This window comes from Cherax quadricarinatus, chromosome 81 (genome assembly GCF_038502225.1).
Source record: "Cherax quadricarinatus isolate ZL_2023a chromosome 81, ASM3850222v1, whole genome shotgun sequence".
NCBI classification, from domain to species: domain Eukaryota; kingdom Metazoa; phylum Arthropoda; class Malacostraca; order Decapoda; family Parastacidae; genus Cherax; species Cherax quadricarinatus.
In genome coordinates this window covers 1,166,652-1,188,707 of record NC_091372.1, presented here as the reverse complement: position 1 = coordinate 1,188,707, position 22,056 = coordinate 1,166,652, and the positions used below count along the sequence as shown (strand labels likewise).

The 22,056-nt window shown below is 39.3% G+C and overlaps 1 protein-coding gene across 5 annotated transcripts in view; it reads left to right on the top strand.

The window, feature by feature from the left end:
• Positions 1-22,056, top strand: part of mys (position-specific antigen beta subunit myospheroid) — a gene marked incomplete at its 3' end in the record, with an annotated part of 123,672 nt that overhangs the window by 74,116 nt on the left and 27,500 nt on the right. For all 5 annotated transcript variants that reach the window (XM_053792721.2, XM_053792726.2, XM_070102256.1 and 2 more), the window contains 5 exon segments: positions 5,078-5,242; positions 6,141-6,293; positions 6,522-6,653; positions 11,978-12,214; positions 19,919-20,093. In XM_053792721.2, coding sequence (XP_053648696.1) covers positions 5,078-5,242; positions 6,141-6,293; positions 6,522-6,653; positions 11,978-12,214; positions 19,919-20,093 — 862 coding nt within the window.

Sequence of the window (22,056 nt, the reverse complement as noted above, 5' to 3'; positions counted from 1 at the left end):
ACGGGTATTAAGTCTGAAGTAACACATACAGAGTCTGTTTGGATAGAATTTTCAGAGGGGCATGAAAAATTAATTTTAGGTGTGATATACCGTCCCCCAAATTTAGATAGGGACCAAGGGAGACTACTATGGGAGGAAATTGTTAGGGCCACAAGGCACGATAATGTAGTAATTCTAGGAGACTTTAACTCTAGTCATATTGATTGGAATTTCTTGACTGGGAATTTAGAATCATACGATTTCTTAGAAGTAGTTCAGGATTGTTTTTTGAAGCAGTTTGTGATAGAACCTACAAGGGGAAATAACCTGCTTGACTTAGTTCTGGCAAACAATGAATCTCTTGTTAATAATTTAGAAGTTTCAGAGGAACTGGGTGCTAGCGACCACAAATCAATTACATTTAGAATTGAATGGAAGTATGATAGTAGGGATAACTCAGTAACAGTCCCAGATTTTCGCTTAGCAGATTACGATGGGCTTAGAGAACACTTATCATCTGTTGACTGGGGTAACGAAGAGAGCTATCAATATGACAGTTTTCTGAACACAATACATGCTGCTCAAAGAACGTTTATCCCTTATAAGGAAATTAGATCAAATAGAAATGACCCAAAATGGATGAATAATAGGCTGAAATATCTACTAGGGCATAAGAAAGGAATTTATAGGCGTATCAAAAGAGGCGAGGGTCATCTTATGAATCAGTATATTGACATTAAGAGGGACATTAAAAATGGGATAAGAAAAGCTAAAAGGGACTATGAAATTAAAGTTGCTAGGGATTCTAAAACTAACCCAAAAAGTTTTTTCCAGGTATATAGAACAAAAGTCAGAGATAAGATAGGTCCCCTTAAAAATAACTATGGGCATCTTACTGACAAAGAGAATGAAATGTGCTCGATTTTAAATAATTATTTTCTCTCGGTTTTTACACAGGAAGACACTAATAATATTCCGGTAATTAATTTTTATAGTAGATCAGAAGAAGATAAATTATGTAACATCACAGTCACTAGTGAAATGGTTGTGAAGCAGATAGACCGACTGAAGCAAAATAAGTCACCGGGTCCTGATGAGGTTTTTTCAAGGGTTCTTAAGGAATGCAAAATGGAAGTCTGTGAACCATTAACTAATATTTTTAATTTATCTCTTCAAACAGGTGTAGTGTCTGATATGTGGAAGATGGCTAATGTAATTCCTATTTTTAAAACAGGGGACAAGTCGTTACCGTCAAATTACCGCCCAATAAGCCTGACCTCAATTGTAGGCAAGTTGCTAGAGTCAATTATAGCTGAGGTTATAAGAAGCCATCTCGATAAGCATAGCTTGATTAATGATACTCAGCATGGATTCACAAGAGGCCGGTCTTGTATAACTAATTTATTAACTTTCTTCAGTAAAGCTTTTGAGGCTGTTGACCACGATAAAGAATTTGATATTGTTTACTTAGATTTTAGTAAGGCATTTGATAGAGTTCTGCACCAAAGACTGTTGAAGAAAGTAGCAGCTCATGGCGTTGGGGGAAGGGTGCTCTCGTGGATCGAGTCATGGCTCACAGACAGGAAGCAGAGAGTGTCCATAAATGGGGTTAAATCTGAGTGGGGATCAGTAACAAGTGGCGTTCCACAGGGATCAGTCTTGGGCCCGTTGTTGTTTATAATATATATCAATGATCTTGATGAAGGAATTGCTAGTGATATGAGCAAATTCGCCGATGACACGAAGATAGGTAGGATAATTGATTCAAACGTAGATGTTAGGGAACTTCAGGAGGATTTAGACAAACTCTACTCTTGGTCAGAAAAGTGGCAGATGCAGTTCAATGTAGATAAATGCAAGGTTCTGAAGCTCGGGAGTGTCCATAACCCTAGCACTTATAAGTTAAATAATGTAGAACTTAGCCATACAGATTGTGAAAAGGACTTGGGGGTTATGGTAAGCAGCAACCTTAAACCAAGACAGCAATGCCTAAGTGTACGTAATAAAGCAAATAGATTACTGGGATTTATATCAAGAAGTGTAAGCAACAGAAGTCCAGAGGTCATACTGCAGCTTTATACATCATTAGTAAGGCCTCACCTAGATTATGCAGCTCAATTCTGGTCTCCATACTACAGAATGGACATAAATTCCTTAGAAAACATTCAGCATAGGATGACTAAATTAATACATAGCATTAGAAATCTTCCTTATGATGAAAGATTGAAGACTCTTAAGTTACATTCACTTGTTAGACGAAGAATGAGGGGAGACCTGATCGAAGTGTATAAGTGGAAGATAGGTATTAATAAAGGGGATATTAACAAGGTCTTGAGGATATCTCTCCAAGAGAGAACCCGCAGTAATGGATTTAAATTAAATAAGTTTAGATTTAGAAAGGACATAGGAAAGTATTGGTTTGGAAATAGGGTAGTTGATGAGTGGAACAGTCTACCTAGTTGGGTTATTGAGGCTAGGACTTTGGGTAGTTTCAAATTTAGGTTGGATAAGTACATGAGTGGGAGGGGTTGGATTTGAGTGGGACTTGCACATCGGAGCTTGTTTCTTGGGTGGCATTGAAAATTGGGTTGGTCAAATGTTTGTTAGTGGGATGAATTGTAAAGGACCTGCCTAGTATGGGCCAACAGGCCTGCTGCAGTGTTCCTCCTTTCTTATGTTCTTATGTTCTTATTATTCACAGGGTATTAATTAATAATAACACCCTAAAAACCAGCAATGTTGCACACAAAAGTAAATTATTCACAGGGTATTAATTAATAATAACACCCTAAAAACCAGCAATGTTGCACACACAAGTAAATTATTATTTTAGTGTGAGTGTTATAGTGAATGCTTCCTCTGACCAATCCAGTAAAGAATAATTATTGACTTTCCAGGTTGCAAACTTGAATTACCACATAAAATTTGATAATTCTCCCATATACAGGCCCCCATGTTATGCAAAAATGTGGGATAGCTGGGGGCTTGAGCCTGGTCTAAAGGCAAAGGTAAAAGTTACACACATACTAGCCCAAACCGGCCACCCAGGGCTATCCCAGTCAAAACAGAAAGCGCTAAACTGCTATGTGTACTTAAAGGGGTTGGGTAACAGAGGGTTAGGCAAAAATCCCAATTAGGAAAATATATCTATTTAGTCACCATAACATAACATAACAGAAAAACCTTAATCCTAAACGCCCAAATGAGGGTACACAAACCACAGCTGGCTGGAGATCCAGCCACCATAACCACTATGCCTCGTCAGCGTCAGGCCCACTCTACTCCACACCTCATTTCTTATTTCCTCACTCCTCCCACAGCACCCTGACCATGTCAGAGCCTGGGTGAACATACAGGTAAGCCATATGAGAGCCTATGGCTTGAGTTGGATAAACAAAATGAGTGTACAACTACAAACTTATCTTAAATACACAGCATCTCCGACGCCAGCCTCTACACACCATGCTAACGTCACGTGACTCCCCCAAACCACGCTTACTCCGCGTACCCAAACATCCTTGGAAAATAAATCATTAACAGAATTTCTTTATAATTACAGTTAGAGTACTTTACAGTACCCCCAAATGCACATTATCAATTATAAAATTATTCTGTACAACTATAATGTTCATACTATTATGGCACAATTCTCCACTATATGTACATTACGATGTCATGCAGAACCCTGCATAACAGACACAATAAGTGTCAGGGTTCCAAGACTGTTCAACTGCCTCCTAGCATACATAAAGGGGATTACCAATAGACCCCTGGCTGTCTTCAAGAAGGCACTGGACAGGCACCTAAAGTCAGTACCTGACGAGCCGGGCTGTGGCTCATATGTCATTTTGCGTGCGGCCAGCAGTAACAGCCTGGTTGATCAGACCCTGATCCACCACGTGGTCTGGTCTCAGACTGGGCTGTGGGGGCATTGACTCCCAAAACCCCCTACAGGTATTAATAGCCTGATTACTTAATACCAGACTGTGCAGGTAGTGGACTGAAGATAGGCCCTCAGTCATTCTTTATGCTAAATGACCCCCACAGGTTTTTAGCTTCATTAAATTGTGTCAAAGATTTGTGCACTCTGGTTTGGTTTGCACAAGAGCAAGAAATCTGCCACTTGCAGTGGAATTCAATAATCTGTAAAAGACGTAAGGTCTTGAGGACAAATGTATTCTGTATATTGAAATTGATGTCAGTGTAAGCTGTTAAGTGCTGCTGCTGCTGCTGCTGCTGCTGCTGCTGCTGCTGCTGCTGCTGCTGCTGCTGCTGCTGCTGCAAAATGATTACTCTCTCCTAGCATTGCTTTCATGGTCTATGTAGTCCTACCATTACTAACTTTAATTCAGTTGTGCTAATTTTTGTTAGACTTTGTGTATTTTTTTTCCTTTGAATGAAATTACTTTAAAAGAGCTTATGCCCCCAATTTAATTAAAAACTTAAATGGTGCCTGAAATTACTCTGTTGATATATTTAGAGAATAAGATAAGATTTCGTTCGGATTTTTAACCCCGGAGGGTTAGCCACCCAGGATAACCCAAGAAAGTCAGTGCGTCATCGAGGACTGTCTAACTTATTTCCATTGGGGTCCTTAATCTTGTCCCCCAGGATGCGACCCACACCAGTCGACTAACACCCAGGTACCTATTTGCTGCTAGGTGAACAGGACAACGGGTGTAAGGAAACGTGTCAAATGTTTCCACCCGCCGGGAATCGAACCCGGGCCCTCCGTGTGTGAAGCGGGAGCTTTAGCCACCAGGCCACTCTTCTCCATGGGGAAGTGGAACAGAATTCTTCATCCGTAAGCCATGCGTGTCGTAAGAGGCGACTAAAATGCCGGGAGTAAGGGGCTAGCAACCCCTTCTCCTGTATATATTACTAAATTTGAAAGGAGAAACTTTCGTTTTTCCTTTTGGGCCACCCCACCTCAGTGGGATACGGCTGGTACGTTGAAAGAAGAAAATATATATACTGTACTCTTCAGTTCTCCCTTTTTCTCTAGTCTTAGGTCTCTCTCATTTTTCAGAGATAAATTATTTTATAAAGCATTGCTAGAATAGCTTCATATTTGTTTATATAATTTTTTGTTTTCCAGATAAATCAAGTTGCTAAGGAGCACAAGATGAACTTGATATTTGCAGTCACCGCTGAGCAGTCATCTGTCTACTCCCGTCTTTCTCAAATGATCGAGGGCTCTAGTCAGGGTGAATTGACGGCAAATTCTTCTAATGTTGTAGAACTTGTCAAGGGAGAATATAATGTAAGTTAGTTTTCACGTAGGGAAACTAGAAACTAGTAGATGCAGTGTGTGAGAGCTCAACATTGTAGGTGTAAAAACCAGTGATGACTTCCACTAACATATTTCTCTCGATTCAGTACTTCAAGTTTGTAATAATGACTAGTAAAATTGCATTGTTTCTTCATTAATATTGCACCTAGACTGGCTGACCCTAAGGAGAAATATTCACCATCACGTATTTCTCAGTTTGTCTTTGCAGAAGTGCACAATCGTCTCACTTCCAATGATCCACTGAGCAATAACATCCTCACATGGATTTGCTTTATTACCACATCAGCCATTTCCCACCTAGGTAGGCTGACTTAGAGGAAATCTCCATCATTCACTCAGTAGCTGTCTTGCCAGGAGCATGCAGATGTAATGATCCAAATGATTATGCAAACTACAGAGTGGAGGCACTAAACTATGTACCACCAGAACTAAAAGGGGTAGGGGTCATCCTAGGAAAGGTTGAAGGGAGGGGGTAAAGGAGGTTTTGTGTGCGAGGGGCTTGGACCTCTAGCAAGTGTGCATGAGTGAGTGGAAACGAATGGTTTTTATGACTTGACGTGATGTTAGAGTGTGAGCAAAGTAACATTTATGAAGGAATTCAAGAAAACCAGGTAGCCAGACTTGAGTCCTGGAGGTGGGAAGTACAGTGCCTGCACTCTGAAGAAAGGGTGTTGATATGTTGCTGTTTTTCTTTTTTAACTGCAGTGTACACACGCCTCTGGCAAGACTGTGATGGAGTGAAGGATGATGAAAGTGTTTCTTCTTTTCCGTTTTTTCCTGGCTTGGTGGGAAATGGCCAGTGTGTTAATAAAAAAATAAACTAAAGATGTATATTTGTGAAAAAAAATTTCCTTCTCATTTCTTGTAGAAAATCACCAGTAAAGTAGAGTTGAAGGATAATGCTACTGCACCAGTCTTTATTCGCTACTTCTCCAAATGTAAAGGAAGCACTGAGAAGGAGACTTCGGTATGTCAGGGTCTACGTGTTGGTGATCAAGTGGAATTTCGTGCTGAAGTAACGGTGCGTATCATCTTTGCTTCAATTGTTGGAAAAAAAAAATTAAGAAATGTAAAGCTACTAAGATGCTTTACTGTACAATAAAGACAGTTCTGAAATGAGCATGTAATATAAGAGTTATTTAATTTCTGTGTCTGTAATTCTGAAAATTTAGTACAAAATATAAGTATTTTATTCAAGTAATAAATTCTGATGCAGAAACTTTTTTTTTTTTTTTACTATTTACAACAGGTGGAAAAGTGTCCCGCAAACAGTGATGACTGGCGGCAGGTGATTGGCATCTATCCTGTTGGTCTACGTGAGAACCTAACCATTGATCTGGAGATGCTGTGTGACTGCCAGTGTGAGCGCCCTGGAAATGAGGTCAGAATAAGTACTTTCCTAGTTGTACTCACCTTTTTGTGGTTGCTGGGGTTGATACTCTGATTTGGCCCTGCCTCTAACTTATTTCAGATTCATTCCCTCATAGTTGTTGTTCCCTAAATTACCTAAAATACTTATTGTTATCACACTTTTAATTGAAACCACTGCCACAATTGTAATTTTTTATGAAAAATTAAGCCTTTCTCATATTTCTGGTATTAATCCTTAACACTTTTTTCAATCCTTTATATGTGTATTTTAGCTAAAATAACATTTTCTCTAGTCCAACATAAGAGAAAATGTGTTACTGGGGGATAACTGTAGAAAATTATTCCTTTCGTATGTAAGTAAGTTTATTCAGGTATACACAAATACATTTTTTTTTTTTTTTTTTTCAACAAGTCGGCCGTCTCCCACCGAGGCAGGGTGACCCAAAAAAAAAAAGAAAGAAAATCCCCAAAAAGAAAATACTTTCATCATCATTCAACACTTTCACCACACTCACACATTATCACTGCTTTTGCAGAGGTGCTCAGAATACAACAGTTTAGAAGCATATATGTATAGAGATACACAACATATCCCTCCAAACTGCCAATATCCCAAACCCCTCCTTTAAAGTGCAGGCATTGTACTTCCCATTTCCAGGACTCAAGTCCGACTATATGAAAATAACCGGTTTCCCTGAATCCCTTCACTAAATATTACCCTGCTCACACTCCAACAGATCGTCAGGTCCCAAGTATCATTCGTCTCCATTCACTCCTATCTAACACGCTCACGCACGCTTGCTGGAAGTCCAAGCCCCTCACCCACAAAACCTCCTTTACCCCCTCTTTCCAACCCTTTCGAGGACGACCCCTACCCCTCTTTCCTTCCCCTATAGATTTATATGCTTTCCATGTCATTCTACTTTGATCCATTCTCTCTAAATGACCAAACCACCTCAACAACCCCTCTTCTGCCCTCTGACTAATGCTTTTATTAACTCCACACCTTCTCCTAATTTCCACACTCCGAATTTTCTGCATAATATTTACACCACACATTGCCCTTAGACAGGACATCTCCACTGCCTCCAACCGTCTCCTCGCTGCTGCATTTACCACCCAAGCTTCACATCCATATAAGAGTGTTGGTACTACTATACTTTCATACATTCCCTTCTTTGCCTCCATAGATAACGTTTTTTGACTCCACATATACCTCAACGCACCACTCACCTTTTTTCCCTCATCAATTCTATGATTAACCTCATCCTTCATAAATCCATCCGCCGACACGTCAACTCCCAAGTATCTGAAAACATTCACTTCTTCCATACTCCTCCTCCCCAATTTGATATCCAATTTTTCTTTATCTAAATCATTTGATACCCTCATCACCTTACTCTTTTCTATGTTCACTTTCAACTTTCTACCTTTACACACATTCTCAAACTCATCCACTAACCTTTGTAATTTTTCTTTAGAATCTCCCATAAGCACAGTATCATCAGCAAAAAGTAACTGTGTCAATTCCCATTTTGAATTTGATTCCCCATAATTTAATCCCACCCCTCTCCCGAACACCCTAGCATGTACATGTACATGTACGTAGATTATCACACATAACAGCATATGTGTAAAGTACCTAGGATAACCCAAAAAAATTCAGTGACTTGTTTCCATGGCCTTCACTCAGTGTCATTTCTTCTAAAAATGGTGTTACATGAGAATGGGAGTGTTCCTCTTAATTAATTCTACCGTATCAATGTAGAGACAACTTGTACACAATGTAACTTGTACACAAACCAGATGTGTATGCCTGGCTTGTTTACAAAACATGCATTCGCCTGGTTTGTTTAAATAACTCTGTGCCTGTCCTCTCTCATGTACTCATTCTCTCTCTCTCTCTCTCTCTCATTTATTTGTTTTAACTAGTTTACTCGACCCTGACCCTACAAGTATTTTACAAGTATTTTAAGGTAAGTAATGAGTGAACTGTATATGCATTTTATCGCTCTGGGACACTTAAATATCATAGAATATTATGTGTAGGTGGGGTGGCCTGGTATGGTAGCCTGGCTGACTACCATACATACCACACTTCATTTCTTAGAATAAATACTACTCATCTCACCCTAGATTAAGACAACAAGTATTTTAAGGTAAGTAATAAGTGAACTGTATATGCATTCTATTGCTCTGGGATGCTTAACCCTTTCAGGGTCGACAGGCTCTCTCCCAGACTTGTTCTCAGGGTCGACAAATTTTCAAAAAAAAAAAAAATGTTTCTTATGAAAAGATAGAGAATCTTTTCCCGGTCATAATGACACCAAAAGTATGAAATTTGATGGAAAACTTAGGGAATTATGCTCTCGCAAAGTTACCGGTCTAGATGATGATTACGCATTGGCGATTTTGCCCACATTGAGCCCTATTTTCGGCCAATTCCAGTGTACTGGTTGACAAAAATCATAACTATTTCTCTAGAATTCCATTTTTTCATTAGAATGAGTACAAGAAACCACCCATTTACCGATTTCAACTATCCGATAAAGTGGTCAGAATTTAGCAATTTTGCCAATTTCACACAAATTTCAAAAGATGCCAATTTCCAAATAGGGTCCAGAATAAACAAGAAAGACATTCCTGGCACTAAAATAACATTTCCTCTGTTCATTAGTCACGTCCCCACGCCCCTCTTGCATTCTTTTGCTTTCCACTTTGAATTTTTATTCTCGCAAAAAATAGATTTACTGTTATGCAGACTACTGCATTAGTGTAGAAATGGTATGAATAATATCAGTGCACTTGTGAAAGAATATTAGACTCACCAGTTGACATGTATTGGACGTGTAGCATGATTTGTTTACTTTTGAACTTTGGCAAAAATCGAAGATTTCTGCTAATTTGAGCTCAATTTCAAGGTACTTTTCATTGTAAAACCAATCAAAATCGTCTCAATTTCTGTAATTTGTCTTTCATTCTATAAAATGAGACCAGGAAAACTAGAATACCATCATAAATACCATACGAAAATACAGTGCAAAGTTGCTGTTTTAAACCAAAAACACTGTCAAAGATTTTTTTTTCTCATTATGCACTGTGTGCAGCAGGATTTTTTTTATACTGCGCACACTGGCCAAATAGACCCATTCTTTCATATGTAGGCCTACCAGCTTTCTCTCACTAGATTTGAGGGCGCTAGTATTTAGGCGTACTAGTATGTCAAAAACCCTGGTGCGTAAGCCGTACTAGTATGTCAGAAACCCTGAAAGGGTTGAATGTCATAGAATATTATGTGTAGGTAGGGTGGCCTGGTATGGTAGCCTGACTGACTACTGTACATCCCACACTTGATTTCTTACAATAAATACTACTCATCTTGCCCTAGATAAAGACTACAAATATTTTAAGGTAAGTAATGAGTGCACTATATGTGTATTTTAATTTTTTATTGTTTTTTAATGCCTAGTTCTATTGCTAACTTAATATATGTTAGTGTAAACTTGTTATCTAGTTTATAAGTGGAAAAAAAAGGGTGTTCCACTTTACAACGGTAGCCTGGAACCTAACCTGCCGTATAAGTGGGGCCCTACTGTATATGCTTTCCAGGGTTCATTATCTAGTTACTGTATATGTGTATAGATATGTGCTTTCTAGGGTTCATTATCTAGTTACTGTATTTGTTTATAGATACAGTGGACCCCTGGATTATGTAATTATCTGTTCCAGAGCAAGTGACTTGTCCCGAATCTGACTTATTCCGAATTAATTTTTCCCCTAAGAAATAATGGAAATCCAAATAATCCGTTTCAGACACCCAAAAGTATTTAAAAAAATGTTTTCTACATGTAATATACATTTACCTACAAAGAAAACAATGATACATGAAGAATAAAACAATAACAACATTACACTTACCTTTATTGAAGACATAGTGATGTATGGAAGACGGGAGGAGGGAAGAGGATGGAGGAGCTTACAATTGTTTGGAAGGGGAATCACCTTCCATAAAGACTTCAGGTAGCAAATCCTTATCCTGGGTTACTTCCCTTCTTTGTTTTTTAATGCCACTAGGACCAGCTTAAGAGTCACTGGACCTCTGTCACTCATAAAGTGTTCCAGAAAGGCCTGTTTCTGGCTTACGTTAGGAGTTATTGTGTTGGGAGGCAGGACAAGATAGTCCTTCAATTTGACACTGTCATCTCTGTGGGTTATTTATCTAGCACAGTTCATCTAATATGACATAATAAACAATATTAATAACATAGAAACATGATATATACTCTAGAATGAAAAAAATATTGCATTAAGAATGTCGCGAGTGGTGGTGTGTTGTTGGATGTATAAGGGCCACTGAAAGATAAGCCTTACATGGCGGTGGTGAAGGCGGCAGCAGAGGCTGTGGTGTTGGTCAGTAGCCATATATACCTCCAACAACAATGGAGGAGTCGGTTTCGTGCTGTCCTTTTTCTATCGATTAATCGCTTAACTTACTTTCTACAAGGTTAGTGCTACACTTTATCGATGGCTGGCGCTATAGCCGTTATCAGCTCCTGCTGCTTTATTATCGTACATATTACAGAATCACTGAAAAAGGCACATTCTCCCCTCTCCTCAGCCCTTTACCAAAGGGTTGGCTGGCACTAGAAGCTTTCTTTGGGCCCATGGTGGCTTACTTAGCAGTTGCAAGCACTAAATGAAATGGAATATTACAAAATGTATTGTATGAACGCGTGGGATCGTCCTCACTGGCCGTACATGGAGTGTCAGGGCCACTCGGCGTGTGGGCACATTCCAGACGAATGACTTATATCGAGTTCAGTGACATTCACCGAGCCAACATTTTTACGAAAAAATGTTACTTATTTCGATGACAACTTAATCCAGGGGTCCACTATATATGCTTTCCAGGGTTCATTATCTAATACAGCCTCTCCTCACTTAGCGATGTACTCCTTTACCGACCCCTCAGACTTACGATGGGCTCTCTGACTAGTATGCATACCTAAATAATGTATGTTAAAGCTGATTTCCTCTATTCTGTTTACTACAATATACAGTACACTATAAACATTGAAAACTATACTAAAAATATTATAAATGGTGCTAAGGTGACACTAAACAGTATCAAAGATGGTTGACACAAACCCACTAACATTATAGTATGCTCCTCACTTATCAACGAATTTGTTTACCAACGTGGTCTTAGGAACTGAACTCTGTCGTTAAGTGAGAAGAGGCTGTAACTGTATTTGCTTGTAAATATAATATATGCTTTCCAAGGTTTATTATCTAGTTACTGTATCTGTTTATAAAAATAATTATGTTTTGCAGGGTTACATAGAAGGAGCTGAGCTTTGCAACTTCCATGGCACATACCAGTGTGGTGTGTGCAAATGTAATTCTGGATACCTAGGTCGCACCTGTGAGTGTGGTACCAACACACCCTGGGGAACAGGAAACTTCGATGACACAAGCTGTCGAGAATCTAATAGCTCTGCTATCTGCAGTGGTCGTGGCACCTGCACGTGTGGAGAGTGCAAGTGTAACGAGAGGGATGAGGCAAATGAGGTACGAATACCAATTCATAATTGTTGCTTGTTTAGTCCTGCTACTTTAGCGAGAAAATAGAAATTTTTTTCAACTGTCCTTTGTGAGTACCAAAAACCAGTTGATAATTGTTGCTTGCTTAGGGATGGTATCACATGCGCAGCATGCAAGCGAGAAAAAAAATAAAAAAAAGTTATGGAAATTGAGTTAATCATATAGAAAAATAGCTTAACTCACTGGTAACACAGTGGTACAAGAATCAGTGTTCTATGATGTCCCTACATGGAATTATAGTCATTTATATCATGTATGGTGATGCAGCTGGTAGTAAGATGGCTGCTCACATCCCTTAAATTTTTTAGTTTTTTTTTTCTATTGTATTCTTTCTAATATATTAAGTGACGATTTGTCATCATAAGAGTGGGCAGAGCTAATATGTAGTCTGGCAGCCAATCAGGAACCTTCTGGGAACATTAGCTTACGTCATTGGAATTCCTGGCTCTTGCAAGGCAGGAGAATAGACAGCAACCACCCAGAGGGTAGCAATGATGTTGAAGGATAAGTTATGGCAGGAAAAGAGGGCCTATAAATGTATTAATTCAAGGATTATGTGAAGTAAAATAAAGGTTGGATGTGAAAAGTGGGTTATAGTAAGCTTATATGCACCTGGATCAAAGTTGAATGACATGGAGAGCGTATAAATCTGTAGGGGAAGGAAGGCGGGGTAGGGGTCATCCTCGAAAAGGTTGGAAGGAAGGGGTAAGGGAGGTTTGTGGGTGAGGGGCTTGGACTTCCAGCAGGCGTACATGAGCGTGTTCGATAGGAGTGAATGGAGACGAATGGTATTTGAGACTTGACAATCTGTTGGAGTGTGAGCAGGGTAATATTTAGTGAAGGGATTCAGGGAAACCGGTTATTTTTATATAGCCGGACTTGAGTCCTGGAAATGGGAAGTACAATGCCTGCACTCTAAAGGAGGAGTTCGGGATATTAGCAGTTTGGAGGGATATGTTGTGTATCTTTATACGTATATGCTTCTGAAATGTTGTGTTCTGAGCACCTCTGCAAAAACAGTGATTATGTGTGAGGTGAGGTGAAATCGTTGAATGATGATGAAAGTATTTTCTTTTTTGGGTCGCCCTGCCTTGGTAGGAGACGGCCGACTTGTTAAAAAAAAAAAACGCTAATATCAACTCTATAGCATATTTACCTATCAGAATTGATCTAATGTGACATAATAAACATTATAAATAATATGGAAACATGATATATACTCTAGAATGAATAAAATAGGCGATAATATGACGAGTGTCCAGGACCAGTCCCGCATATAAAATAATTACTCCTCCCTATAACGTGTTCTTTGGTTGTGGGTAAGAGAAAATGGAGTTTTAGCGAGGCTAACTGCACTAGATCATCGGTTTCATATGGAAAACACTGAAAGAAAAGCGATTTTCTCGGGAAAAAAAAAAATTCCCAGGACGGGAGGCCAGCCTGCGTTCCAGGAAAATATCTCAAAAGTAACTTATTGACTTTTCACTATGGTGAGCATTTACTATTTGATTAAATGAAATAATATTCACAGGAATCATAAAAGAATGATTGTTCTTAATTTTGAAGATGGACTTTTGGAAATATTCCAAATATTTTGGGATTTGTGTGGGAGTAAAGGGCAGATATTTTGCAACAGTCAAACAACTTACCAACTTTACGTATTAGGATTGTTCTCTCAGTAGCAAGTCCCCAAACAACCATACGTAGTGCCATAAATAGGCCTGGCTTGCTGCCAAATGTCATTTTTCAGTAAATCTTTTTTTTTTTTCACTTGTTTTTGGGCAATCTTATTGAAAATATTTTACAATAAAGACAGTGAACACTTCATGTACACCAAAAATGAAAGAAATCGGACGAGAGAAAAAAGTAAGTTGTACAACCGCCCCTTAGTCCTGCTATTTTAGTAAAATTTTGTTTGAATTTTCAGTAGAAATTTTTTTTCAACCGGTTTATGTGAGGTACAAACACCAGTTCATTATTGTTGCTTGCTTTGTACTGCAACTTTAGTAAAGGTAGTTTTGTGTGTAAAGGGGCTTAGACTTCCAGAAAGTACGTGTGAACTTGTTAGATAGGAGCAAGTAGAGGCAAGTGGTTTTTATGACTTCCATGGGGAAGTGGAACAGAATTCTTCCTCCGTAAGCCATGCGTGTTGTAAGAGGCAACTAAAATGCCGAGAGCAAGGGGCTAGTAACCCCTTCTCCCGTATAAATTACTAAATTTAAAAAGAGAAACTTTTGTTTTTCTTTTTGGGCCACCCTGCCTCGGTGGGATACGGCTGGTTTGTTGAAAGAAGTTGAAAGAATGTGCTGTTGGAGTGTGAGCAAGGTAACATTTATGAAGGGATTCAGGGAAACCGGTTAACCAGACCCGAGTCCTGGAGGACTCTGAAGGAGGGATGGAGATACAGTGGACCCTCAGTTAACGATATTAATCTGTTCTAGAGAGCTTGTCCTTAACCGATTTTATCATTATCCGAATTAATTTTTCCCATGAGAATTAATGGAAATCCAATTAATCCGTTCCAGACACCCAAAAGTATTAAAAAAAAAATAATTTTTTCACATGAAATATACATTTTCCTACACGGAAAACAGAGACATGCAGAATAAACATTTATTAATGTACATAAATAATTCAAAAAAATGACACTAACCTTTATTGAAGAGTTATTGATGAGTGATGAGACAAGAGGAGGGGAGAGGATGAAGGTGTATTATTGTTTGGAAAGGAAATTTCCTTCCATAAGGACTTTAGGTAGCAAGTCCTTTTCCAGGGTTACCTCCCTTCTTTGCTTTTTAATGCCACTAGGACCAGCTTGAGTCACTGGACCCCTATCCCACCAAAAATCTTTCCATAGAGCTCTGTTTCTGGCATGTCTTTAAGATTTTCCTAAAATGGGACACAACATTGTCCTTGTAAAAGTCACCAGCACGGCTTGCAACAGCTGTGTGAGGGTGATGTTCATCCATAAAGGCTTGCACCTTTGTCCACATTGTACAAATGTCCTTAATCGTTGAAGAAGGCAACTTCCTCCATCTCTCTTCCCCCTCCTCTGATGCAGTTTCCTCAGCTGTGGTCTGTTGCTATTACAGATGCTCTTGCAGCTCATCAGTGGTTAGCTCTTCATCGTCGTCCTCCTCCAACTCTTCCACATCCTCGCCACTAACCTCCAACCCCATGGACTTTCTCAGTGACTGGTATAGGCTCCTCAGGGTCAGCCCCAAACCCTTCAGACTCCCTCTTGTACACATTCTGGCCACAATTTTCTCCAAGCAGAGTTCAAAGTCCTGCAAGTCACCCCCCCTCCCAAGCCTTACCTATAAGGTTTATGCAACTGAGGATACTGAAGTGATCTTTCCAGAACTCTCTTAGGGTCAATTCAGTGTCTGAAGTCACTTCAAAGCACTTTCGAAACACTGCTTTGGTGTACAGTTTTATGAAATTTGAAATGACCTGCTGGTCCATGGGCTGGAGGAGAGGAGTGGTGTTAGGGGGCAAAAATTTCACTTTGATGAAACTAAACTCCCCCACAATTTGCTCTTGCAAGTCTGGAGGATGAGCAGGAGCATTTTCCATTAACAGGGGGCACTTGAGTTCCAGTTTATTTTCCAGGAGGTATTTTTTCACACTGGGGCCAAACACTTGATAGAACCAATCGAGGAACATGTCCCTGGTGACCCGTGCCTTACTGTTTGCCCTCCACATCACACACAAATTAGGCTTGACGACACTTTCTTGAAAACACTGGGAGTTTCAGAGTGTAGGCGTGGTTTTGGTGAAAGTATTGTATTTGCCATGGTGTACTCGAAGTATCTGTTGCTTTCCCAGACAATGATTTCCATCAGGGGTTCGTCAAAGAATAACCCGAAACATTCTAGTTCAGTGGCATTGTTCCCATTGGCATTGTTCCATCAAAGTGATGGGGATCGGGAACAAAATTGTCAACTTCCTGCCAATCCCAGGTGAGGTCTGCTGGTGGGTACTCGATATTGAAAGGTGGTTGTGGTTGTGAAGGCTGGTGTGGTGGGCGGGTGGGGGATGGTGGCCTTTCTTGTAGCTCAGCTGAGGCAGTGGCATGGGTGGCAGCATGGTCCACTGCTGGTGCCTCATGGCTGGCACCACCACTACCACCACCAGATGCATGCACATTTTCCATCCCAACTGCAACACTATCATCATCATTTTCACTATCTGTTCCTGTTGTACAGCCACAGGATGTCCTCTGAGATGTACTCCTTCCCCTTGGAATAGCATATGGCACATTACCAGAGTGCATATACCGTTGTATATACCGACACTTCACTGGAGAATGTTCTACTTCACTATCGCTACTGGAACTGTTTTCAAGAGCTTGTAGTTCATATTCACTATCATCACCATTGCTCACATCTGAGTCCTGGATATGGGAAAATACGAGTTTCCTCTTTCGTTCTGGTACAACTGAACGTGAACAAGACAGCCCAGCACCAGAGGCGGAAGGTTGAGGGGTCATCTGGATTTTCCTCACTATTACCGGTATTATGGTCATTAGTTTCGGTCACAACCTCATCAAAACCATGAAACTCATCTTCACTGGCACTTGCATCTGTATTACAACTCACTGGGAAACAAGTGTCCCAGTTTGCCGAGGAATGAGGAGTTTCTTACCGGTAGGCATGGTGAACAACGTGTACTAAAATGGCATTCCCACAATGCACCACTGGGCCCTCGATTTTTTCCCTACCGTGCACACTGACCACGCAGACCCATTCTCTCACATCTAGGCCTACCAGCCTTTTCCCGCTTGATTTGAAGGCGCTAGAATTTATGCTTACTAGTACTTCAATAACCCTGGCACGTAAGCCATACTAGTACGTCGAAAACCCTGAAAGGGCTAACTGAGGGTCCACAGTATGTTGCAGTTTTTGAACTGTAGTTTTGACATGCCTTTGGCAAGACAGTAATGGAGTGTGTGATGATGGAAGTGTTTCTTCTTTTTTGGGTTATCTTGCCTCAATGGGAAATGGCTAATGTGTTGTTTATGTTCAGATTTTCAATTGAAGAATTTTGTCAACTATCCTTTGTGTTGATTAAAGAGGCCTACAATTGTGACATTTTAATGCATTTAGTGATGTTTCAGTATAAGTAAATAAATCAGCTTATGTTATACATAATTTATTACACAAGTTTAATGACTAGATGAAGTTTGTAGTTTAACAATTTGTTTTTTAACACCAGCCATCTCCCACTGAGGTTCAGGTGTTGGGAAAACTAATTAGAAAATTGTTCTCAACTTCCCATTTCTTAAAATATTGCAAAAGTTTTTTAACCCTTTGAGGGTCGACAGGCCCTCTCCGAAACTCGTTCTCAGGGTCGGCCAAATTTAAAAAAAAAAAAAATTATTTTTTCTTATGAAAAGATAGAGAATCTTTTCCTGATCATAAAGACACCAAAAGTTTGAAATTTGATAGAAAACTTACGGAATTATGCTCTCACAAAGTTAGCGGTCTCGGCGATGTTTACGCATCGGCGATTTTGCCCACTGTGAGCCCCAGGCCAATTTCACTGTACTAGTCGACACATGAATATTTCGCTAGAACTCCATTTTTTCTATCGAATGGGTGCAAGAAACCACTCATTTATGAAATTCAACTATCCAGTACAGTGGTCAGAATTTAGCAATTTTGCCAATTTCACACAAATTTCAAAAGATGCCAATTTCGGAATAGGGTCCAGAATAAACAAGAAAGACATTCCTGGCACTAAAATGACATTTCCTCTAGTCATTATTCACGTCTCAAGGCCCCTCTTATATTCTTTTGCTTTCCACTTTGAATTTTTATTTTCACAAAAAATATAAGATTTACTGTTATGCAGACTACTGCATTAGTGTAAAAAATGGTATAAATATTATTGGTGCACTTGTGAAAGAATATTAGACTCACCAGTTGACGTGTATTGCACGCTTGGCACGATTTGTTTACTTTTGAAGTTTGGTAAAAATCGAACATTTCTGCTACTTTGAGCTCAATTTCAAGGCACCTTTCATTGTAAAACCAGTCAAAATCATCTCAATTTCAGTAATATGTCTTCCATTCTATAAAATGAGACCAAGAAAACTAGAATACAACAATAAATACCATACGAAAATACACTGCAAAGTCGCTGATTTATTAAAAAAAAATGGTCAAAGTTTTTTTTTTCTCATTATGCACTGTGTGCTGCAGGATTTTTTTTAGACTGTGCACACTGACCACATAGACCCATTCTTTCATATGAAGGCCTACCAGCTTTCTCCCACTAGATTTGAGGCCGCTAGAATTTATGAGTACTAGTACGTCAAAAACCCCTACGCGTAAGACGTACTAGTACGACGAAAACCCTCAAAGGGTTAAAACAACACATTAGCAAAAGAAATCAATAGAAATATTATTTATGTACCTTAATATTAAGCAGTGGAACTGTAATTACACTCTTTAGTTGATGTATTTTTTTTAACGGGGTTTTAGTTTTCTTAACCTTTTTTTTTTTTTTTTTGTAAATGGCATTACGGCTTTTGTGAATATTCCTAATTGAGGATCCTAGCCCCTATTTTCCATTACTTTATCAGTTTTTTTATAAGAGATATTTTAAGTGACATCTCGGTAGGACCCCCATATTCACGAATTCGGTTTCAATGATTTCGGTTATCCACAGTTTACTGTCGTTAACTGTAACACAACCCTTAATTTTGCTAAATAATAGCCCCAAAGCATAGTGATGGCAGTTCTTGAAAGCCTAAGAGAAACCACGAAGTGCTTCCCATCAGTGAAAAAGTGATAATTCTTGAATTCTAGTTCATAATTTTTCAGTTAAAAATTGATAAATTACGAGCAAGAAAATTTATAAGTATATATGAAGATGAAAGTTTTTTCTTTTTCTTTGGGTCACCCTGCCTCGGTGGGAAACAGCCGACGCGTTAAAAAATGAAAATGGAAAATTACTTATATTTAGGGTCCTTTAAGTGTTGGAACATAATCCCCGTGGATACAGGGGGACTATTGTGCCAAGATAATTAAGGTTCAACTCTGGTTTTGTACTTAAGATTATTATCATCTTACATATGCAGGTGTACCTTGCTTTTAAGGTGCTTCACTTTATTATTTCACTGATATGGGGCTTTTCAGTGACCTATTATTTTTGTTATTATTAGCTCTTGCCTTTGTCTTAAGATAGTTTGCAGTGGTGACATGCACATTAACTGATTCCAACCTAAATCAATCTTTTTTTTTTTTTTTTTTTTTAAGGTTTAGCACTATTGTGCACGTAATAAATGATTGTGTTCTTTGAAACCTAACCCATTGTATTAGTAAGGTATGCCTGTACTGGTATACAGAATAATATTGTAGCTCTGTGTATGTGTTGACTCTTGTAAAGATTTAATAAACCTCAACTGATTAAATACCCAACCACTGCACAATTTAGAGAGGAAACTTGAAACATTTCGATCCTTCCTGTATTATTATCAAGTCCAGGGTGGATCAAAATATATTGAAGTGTTTCATATCCTTTTTGTGAGTTTTTAATTGTTCCATCCACTTTACTTTTGACATATTATTCTCCTGATTAAAATTAGTAAGTGTAAAAGTATCATTGACACTTGTTCCATTGATATGCAGGAATTCATATATTAAATTTTATAATTTCTAACAGGTTGTTGATGGAAAGTTCTGCCAGTGTACCAATTTCTTGTGTAATCGATTCAATGGTTTGTTGTGCTCTGGACCAGACCATGGCGAGTGTGTGTGCAATGAATGCAAGTGCAAGCCGGGTTGGACAGGGGAAGCATGCAATTGTGAAGATAGCATTGTCAACTGTAAAAATCCAGGTAATTCTCTGAATGTTTAATCCTGTAACCACTTCACTGGCCATGCTGTAGTACTACGGCTTTGAGGTCACTGGCTGTGCCGTATTACTATGCCATGAGCTCAACTCACTCTGTCTACTTGGAACAGTTTAAAACCCTAAATGTGACATTCTGCAAGCATGTCCCGACTTTTCGAATTAAACCACGTCTCAGTTATGGCAAATGCATCAATGTTACCTGCACTAGCAACTAATCTCAACTCGCCCATCTTATTCCTAGCACTATGGCTATTAGCATAATATATATTTAAAGACCCTCCTTTCTCTTTACCCTTCCTGCTCATTTCTGTTTTTCCACTAAACCTATTACTGTCCTTGTCACCTAGTGCCACTGGCTTTCCAATAGCCACCTCATTCTGCCTATTAGTTTCCCTAGAACTCATAATATTACTACACTGGGACTTCACTGTTTTCCCGCCAAAACCCGTACCAATAGCTATTCCTAGTTTAAAATCCTAACAGTTCCCTCCACTGCAGTTGCCAGTGCCCCCACCCCAGACCTAGATAAGTGAACCCCATCCCTGGCGTACATGTCATTTCTGCCATAGAAGAGGTCCCAGTTGTCAATGAATGTTACCGCATTTTCCTTAAACTATTTGTCCAGCCAACAGTTGACACCAATTGCCCTGGACAACCATTCATTTCCAACTCCTCTCCTTGGCAAAATACCACATATGACAGGGTTCCCACCCTTCTTCCTAATTATGTCTATTGCTGACCTATACCTGCTTATCAGGTCCTCACTCCTATGTCTGTCAACATCGTTGCCTCCAGCACTGAGACAGATAATAGTATTGCTCCCATTACCTCTCATGATGGCATCCAGACAGCTAACAATATCTTTCATCCCAGCCCCAGGAAAACACACCCTCTGCCTCCTATTTCTGTCCCTAAGACAAAAAGCCCTATCCATAAACTTAATCTGACTGTCCCCAACTAAAACAATGTTCTTACCTCGACTGGCAATGTGCATGACGTTCTCGACATCTTAGTAGCAATGGTCTTCGCTGGCTGGCGTCACTGTGTCGTTAACAATTGTCTTTGTTGGAAGATCATGGGTTGTCGACTCACATTTGTCTGGTAGCACAGAAAAAGAGTTCGAAGTTACCACAGCAGTCTCTGTCTTCATCATTTCTTCCTCTCCATTCGTTTTCTTGATCTTCAACTTTGTTCCATTCTGTCCGGCCACTGCCCAGGTTACCTTCTTGACCTGAGGACTCGCAACAGGAGGACTACTACGAATCCTCTTATTTTCCTCCGTCAGTTGCCATATCTTGAGCTTCGCTACCCTCAGTTCCTCTTTAAGCTCCTGGTAAAGTTGCTCAGTGGAGGGCATCTTGGTTTAGTCCACAGGAAGTACACTAGACACATACTCACTGAGCTAAGTACAGGTCACCACTCCCTATTTTGAAATTTGTGTGAAACTGGCCAAATTTCCAATTTCTGATCACTATTGGGTAGTTGAAATCGTTGATTGGGCTGTTTCTTGTGTTCGTTTGATAAAATGGAAGGTATACTAGTGAAATAGCTAAGAGTTCGGTTGATTGGAATAATGTAATTGACTTAAAATAGGATTCAGTCGGCAAAATTGCTGTTACAAAAAACACGATTCTAAAAGCTTAGAGATCTCCAGTGAATACTAGAAAGGACTGCCCTTCTAGCATCCAGCCTGTTACTGGGTTTTCGTAACAATTAGTCAGTATCCCTGTCCAATTATCCATTAGAATTCAGTATGATTCAATAGTGCTTCAGGATTACAACTGGTAGGCTACTAACTAGAGAAATTAAAATTTAATAAATTTATTAGTCGTTAAGTTGTCTAGGCGTATATCAAATTAAATTAAATTAATCACAGTAATCAAAATAATAATGACTTCTCTCGAGTACAGTATTATTAAATAACAAAAAGGCACAATACTGTGACT